At 31.4% G+C, this 7,178-nt stretch overlaps 1 protein-coding gene across 1 annotated transcript; it reads right to left on the reverse strand.

Moving 5' to 3' along the window:
* Positions 1-210: 210 nt before the first annotated feature.
* LOC145041382 (transcription factor bHLH30-like) lies at positions 211-3,380 on the reverse strand. The gene is made up of 2 exons (XM_078989411.1): positions 2,378-3,380; positions 211-1,043 (listed from the first exon to the last, which is right to left on the reverse strand). Exons 1-2 carry the CDS (start codon positions 3,008-3,010, stop codon positions 570-572), a joined length of 1,107 nt encoding a protein of 368 aa, XP_078845537.1. The 5' UTR covers positions 3,011-3,380; the 3' UTR covers positions 211-569.
* Positions 3,381-7,178: the final 3,798 nt, after the last annotated feature.

The following is a 7,178-nucleotide window of genomic DNA, read 5'->3' on the forward strand; positions in this document are numbered from 1 at the left end:
CAGGCCAGTTCTCTCTGAATCTGCATGATAGCAATTTTGCGTCAGTAGGGTTTTCTCTTACTTAATGGACTCGCTCAGCGCAGGAGATTTACGGATCACCGAAATTGATAGCGTGGTACTTCTATATGTAATGGTGATGCAAACTATATCGTCACCTCTCATCATTATACTAATGCCACTAACTTGACATATGTTTAGAGAGAGAAAAAATGAGTAGAGAGAGAAAGTGGTTATAAATACAAGCTCCACTACATAACAAGAAACAAACCAAGTGTTTCCTTCCAAAAAACGACACTTCTATGTTAGGCTTCTCTCCTCACGAAAAAGATCTCTTTTATCATGAGATAGGAAATACATAAGGACACCACCCATTTAGTACTTGCTTTTCGTTCTTCATAGACACAATTTCAACAACAAACTAAGCATACCCATGTCAAAAAGACCCAAAAAAAAACTAAAGAAAAGCAAAACACCCCACACGAAAAGAAAAAATTCAAACCTATAACCCAATATCTTAAGGGGAAAAAATCCATAAGATTAGGCTAGTTAACTAGTGATTTTCGTCGTCGTTAAAGAGATCTATGATGCTCGAGGATGTTGATGTTGTTTGTTCTTTGTCTCTTTACACTCCCAGGAGAAGACTCATCCCCATTTGTTTTCTCCATAACTTGCTTAAGGGCTTCTTGGATCATACTTATCGAGTAATTCACCATTTGCTGATCATCGTTTCCATTTAAATGATCTTCTTCTGCAGTTATAAACAACACATTCTTCACACGTCCACCAAGTGTTGTGATCTCGGCCTTTAGGGTTCTTAGTCGAAGTGCCTTTAAAGTCTTGATGAGGTCAGGTAAAAGATCCGACCTGTCCTCGCAGCATAATGAGGCTCTGATCACAAGCTTACCATCTTTGTCAGACGCATTGTCCACAGTCAACTCATCGATCTCTGTGGGAACTGGACTTTGTTCTGCAATGATCGAAGTTTGCCGTTTTAACTCCTTCACATGTTGTATCACTTCAGCTAACAATGATGCCTTGTCCGTCTAAAAGTATAATTAAACATTTGTTAGCAACTCGAACAAGTAAAAAACCTGAATGTATTGCAGTTCATATGAAGAAGAGTTTCACAAATTTAGACGTTTGCGTTAACAAATATGGTATAATATATAGTAGAAAATGTGAACATGAGGGGATAATGAAATGGAAAGAACATGAACTAAACAACTAAAAAGCCAAAAAAAAAAAAAAAACATAATATGAATGTAATCTTTTAGGGTTAATAAAAATTGTAGATGTTAGAATAGTTTAGTTGAAATAAAAGTTCCACTAATTTTATGTGGTAACACATCTGGTATTCTTTTGTTAATGAATACACGTATAATATACTTTCATTATTTATGGAGTTGTGCACCAACTTGTGAACTTAGGACGTTTTTAAACCGCAATTTATAAAGCACATTCCAGTTTATTTGCCTTAGTGTCTAGAAAAAGTATAAAATAACATAAATATATAAAAACCACAATATATATAAGTACCTTTGACCCAAATATTTCATGCAAAATGGCTTCTAAGTTCTTTTGACCACCAACAACAGGCTATCTATGAAAATGATAGCAAATTATGAAAATAAAATATGATATTCCCATGTTACATATAATGCACTAGTACTATGTATACTTATCACATCAATTGCTTCCACCCACATCCATTCACATGTATACTTATCACATGGATTGTATTCCTTGATGCCTCAATAGTCCATCTATGTGTGAATGAATGTGAAAGGATCATCATTATGTGAAGAAGGAAACAAAAGATGGTGGATTCCTAGAGATAAAAAAGATAGTTGAGCATTTCGAAATAGTAGTAGCTAGCAAGCTATCATGAGTGTGTTTGTATAATGATGGGGTTTAAAGCATGGGCGTGGGTAAAAACACATAGAAAGAGTGTGTGTTTGTGTTATGACTGACACAAGAATGCTTAGTTTGTCTTGGAGTTGTTCTTAGAAGAAAAGTGTTGGATTCTTTTCATATATTCTTGGACTTCAAAAACACCGGCAAGAAAATGTCTACAACGAACTTTATAGCTGCTCTCGTTGGTTCTTCTTTATATCATTAAAATGCCCACATTTTCTTTCGCCAACTTAATTATCAAGAAATCTTGAAAGATTTACACAACTAAAAGCTTCGATCTTTCTTACAATTTAACGATATAGTAAACGTGTTAGATAAAACCCACGTAAACTTGGGTTCATTCGTTTACTTGGTTTCATTTTTCGGTTTACATTTTTGTGGGTCCCATTGTATATGATAAACAGAGAATACTTGTTTAGATAAATTGAGAAAGAAAAAATAAGTTCAAGAAACGGGTGCTTACTTTGGTGGTGCTAGGGAGTAAGCTTCGAAGCTTTGCAAGGTGATTGTTTATTCGTTCCCTACGTCTTCTTTCTGCTTCGCTGTGGCTTTTTGAAGCTGCTAAAGCTTTAGCATCCATGATCTCTTGAGCACTCATCTTACCGATATCAGTTTGGAGTCCAAACGGGCCGGATCCGGGTTGAACCGCATGCCCGAGTGACTCCGATATGAGTCTTAAGTGATGATCCGATGATGATGTACCACCTTCATACGCAAACTGTAAGCCGCCTGGTACCCTTCTGTTAAACAAACCGCCGTAGCATGATAAGGGAGGAGGCGGCGGCGGTGGTGGTGGAGAGAAGATAAAGGGATCGTGCTCTCGGGTCGGATATTGAAGAAGTGGGTTGAAGCTGCTGTTTTGGTGGAATACTTGAGGTAGGGTACTCCATGATGGTTCATGCTGATGATGAGAGATCTCTGATGATGATGATGGAAACATTAGCCTAGTGTTGCTATATGAATAATCATTTATACCCATGTTTTGTTGTTGAATTTCTTGAAGGGTGATTTGTTCTTGAAAACTTTGAGTATTATGATGATGATGATGATGATCAACGTCTTCTATTGCTACCTCTTCTTCTCTCTTAGCACACATAATATCACCACCCCCACAAAAAAAACACACCCCTCTCTATACGCTGACACATATCCATGGATAGAAGTGTAATTAACGAATAAAATTTTGAGAAGAGGAGATTCTAAGAAAACCCTAAAAAACTTGGCTTTGAATATAGTTATTCCAAGAAGTTAAACCGAGAAAATATAAGGATAAAAATTAACAAAGAAACAAAGAACTTCTTTGGATGTAAGAACACTTGGATCTCTAATGTTTTTTTTTTTTTTTTTTTTTTGAGTACTCACCTTCAGTTATGCTTTCTCTCTCTAAAAGATCTGTTCTTTGATGAGTTTCTCTCTCAAGAAACGGTAGGCTTTTGGTTTGTGAATTGATGTGGGAAGAGGAAGGGGTGGAGGGTGGTGACCCTTTTTATTCTTGTAAACAATAAAGTTAAAAGGCTTTAGCTTTTGTTCCTAGTGTTTAATAAATTGTTTTCTTTTTGGTTTTTTCTCGTATTGGTCCCGCACAATCTCTCTCTCTCTCTCTCTCTCTCTCTCTCTCTCTCTCTCTCTCTCTCTCTCTCTCTCTCTCTCTCTCTCTCTCTCTCTCTCTCTCTCTCTCTCTCTCTCTCTCTCTCTCTCTCTCTCTCTCTCTCTCTCATATACACACCTTCCCTCTCTCTATGTATCTCTTTCACTCATAGCTTCTCTCTCCCACTCTTCTCTCTCTAGAGAGCGGGGACATTACCTTTCCTTTCTTCTTACGGCATTAATGTCTACCTCTTTTCTCGCACACTATCCATTTCTGTAGCTATCATACTCGTGCTTTTTGTGCTTTGAAAATTAACAAATTTAACTATATTTTTTTTGTAAACTTCCTACCTACATAAGATATATACACAGGATGACGAATATATATATATATATATATATATATATATATAATACATGTTGCCTTATGATTGGTCCAAAGTGCATTATAAGACTGTGTGAGTGGTATGAGAGAGAGAGAAGGCTACTAGTTTGGGGGGGAAACACGAGCAAGACACAGTGAACACATAACACACAGTTTGTCGACCGACCAAAGATAAAATCGAAGATCAAAGTGCGCAGAGAGAGAGAGAGAGAGAGAGAGAGAGAGAGAGAGAGAGAGAGAGAGAGAGAGTAATGATGGAAAGGGAAGCTAACAGCATGTAGCTTTTCTTTGGTCTGCGGCCTTTGTTGTTGATGCCTCGATCAGTCAAACATATTTTCCACACTAACATAAATAAAAAAAAACTTTTTCTTCCGTAGCATATTCTATTATACTTCACAAGTTGGAAGAAACTAGAAAGTACACATTATTTCCAAGCATGTTTAAGATCAAGTTAATGAACAAGGTTTTACTAATCGTACTATCAGTTTGCTATATATAAAATGAGTAAATACAAAATAGTCGTCAACGCTTTACATTTTTTTTTTTGTGTGTTTTTCAATCAACAGTTAATTAACAGAATACATAATCAGGCTTGTATTAATTTGATGAATGAAATGCAAGAAATTGCAAAGTTTACTATTTATCTGCGTTTTCACAGGAACAATTTATTAATAGTTGTTCTTGAGTAACAAGTATAATGACTGAAAATTCCATTCACTCTTGGAAATGAGTATTTCCATGCTTTGCTTGAATATATTCTGAACAGTAATTAAGGGACCTTCATTGTATGGGAGTCACTCTATGATCATGGCGTTTTTAGGTCAACTTTATGTGCCTATCACTAGAACTCACAATTGTTCGAATATATAATAGACATATATTTTTTCTGATCACATCTAATCAAAATAATAAGTCCTTGAGTGCGTTTCAATTTCTTTCATCATAAAAATGCAATAGTTTTTATTCAAACTTGTTTATATATAAGCTAATAACATATGTAGGTTTTGTATTAAATTAACATTTAACTACATATAAAATGATATGAATAATCAATCTTATTATTTCTATAATTTATTGAATTTTTGAACAACCTAATATATATCATATAATGAGTTGTTAATACTATATGTCGACAGATCGATGCATGTTTTTTTGGTTCGGCTAAAAAAAAATCTTTCAGAAGAATAATATTTATTTTAGGTTTTTAGGTAGAATAGGATAGTTTTCTTATTAATTATATAATTTATTTTTAAAAAATTAAAGTAGAAGAGGAAAGATTTTTAAAGGGAAGAGGATACCAAAAGGGTTTTATTGGAGCCATGCATGCACAATATGACGATGATTATTGAAAAAAGAAGATAGTTTTGGAATAATATTCTAATTTATGAAAAAAAAATTAGCCATGGAAGCCGTAGTATTATATGTTTAAGTTATAAACTCAGGTTAATTTATTTTGTGAAAATGATTAAAAGTTGTGCAACGAAGTCTTTTATTTAGGTGATATTGGCTTAAAATTAGAGCTATTAGAGGTTGTATGTTAAATTGGGATAAACCGGTGTTTAGAGTCAAAGGCTGAATGTCTTGATATCTTGTAATTTTAGCTTTTTGCTAGCTTTTTCTTTGAAATGATAACTTTCTTACTCTTTAAAAAAAATTACAATTAATGGTATCATAGCTTATTTGATGGTTTAAGCTTTTTCCAAGATGTCAATCTTTTGAAAAGTTTTCTATGTTGTAAGAAGCATGTTGTTTCTTTTTATTTTAATGGACATAATGGCTACTTTATACATTAAGATATAGAAAATATATAAAGTTATTTCTTTTAAACTTATTATACACATGATTAATTTACAAATTAATGCATAGGTTGGTCACCTTGTAATATATTAAGATAATCCATTTTACAAGATTGCTCATAATTTTCTTTTATTTTCACGGCCACTACAAATCCTTCACCTACCACGTCTTCCTTTCAATTTTTAGAAACCGTAGATTTTTTAGTATGAGTTTTAACCGATTAACAAGCTCCAACTAAAAGCTTTTTCAGTTTTGTGTGTAGGATCTATAGATTTTTAACCAATTAAAACCATAAAAATATCTAAAAACCAATAATAAAACAAACAAAATTAAAATTTTTATTTAATGTGAGAGATACAATGAGTATTTGTATTGTGACTAGTTTTTTTTTTTTTATTTTTTTTTTATTTTTATTTTTTTTTATTTTTTAAATCAATTAAAAAGCTCCTCTGTTGTTGATCTTCTTATAAGCTTTAAGTTAGTTTTTTGTTAGATGAACATGATAATTTAAAACAATTTAAAAAATCATTTATAAGTTAATTGTGTTGTATCAAACATAATATAAATAAACATGTAATTAAAATCTTAACAGGTATTTTATTTACAAGCATAAACTACTATTGTTTGTTTTTGTTAACTAAAACCAATGAACTATAGTTACTTTTCTTATGTCAAAAAAAAAATGTGGCGTGTACTCGAAATACGCTAATATATATATATATATATATATATATATATATATATATATATATATATATATATATATATATATATATATATATATATATATATATATATATATATATATATATATATATATATATATATATATATATATATGGCCCATCATTGTTATTGTGACACATTTTAGATGATATATTTTTTGTTGTAATTAGAATTTATCTTCAATCAATTACAAAATATTTTTGATTTAATAAATAATTATTTATTCATTGTTTAATACTACTATCTATGTAAATTAACATTTTTACTGTACTTTCAGTAATATTAATTTATATTCAATTTGTTCTAAAATTATTGACCACAAAAAAAAACATATACAATAAGATGATAGTTTTGTTTTACTTTGAATTTTAATGTTTCATTAAATACTTAGTTGGTTAAGTAATCACGAATGAGTATTTTGATAGAAATAAACTATTATTTTAAAACGAATCAAAAATAAAAAATAAACTATAATTTTGAAAGGAAAATAATAAAACTTTTGTATTTGTAAGTGAAGTTACTCCATAAATTGAAAAGATAAAATAGCATAGGTTAAAGTTTCTCCAAACATTAACATTGAAATGGTGATTGTTTAATGTTAAACATGTTTGACCAGTGAAAAGAGAGTTTACAAAAAATAATGATTTAATGTTTGAAGGGAGTTAGAGGATTCGTGAACTCATAAATAAAAAGATGATGTTAAAAGGAGAATAGTTGTCCTTGGTAAAAATTTGGAAAAAAAAATAAATAAATAATATGAAGAAGAAGA

Source organism: Lactuca saligna, chromosome 4, assembly GCF_052625555.1.
Source record: "Lactuca saligna cultivar CGN05327 chromosome 4, ASM5262555v1, whole genome shotgun sequence".
NCBI lineage: Eukaryota > Viridiplantae > Streptophyta > Magnoliopsida > Asterales > Asteraceae > Lactuca > Lactuca saligna.

Coding starts and splice junctions, on each gene's coding strand:
- LOC145041382 (XM_078989411.1), bottom strand. CDS start 3,010: ATGTGTGCTAAGAGAGAAGAAGAGGTAGCAATAGAAGACGTTGATCAT. Junction 1,044..2,377: donor TACTCCCTAGCACCACCAAA/GTAAGCACCCGT, acceptor TTATACTTTTAG/ACGGACAAGGCATCATTGTT.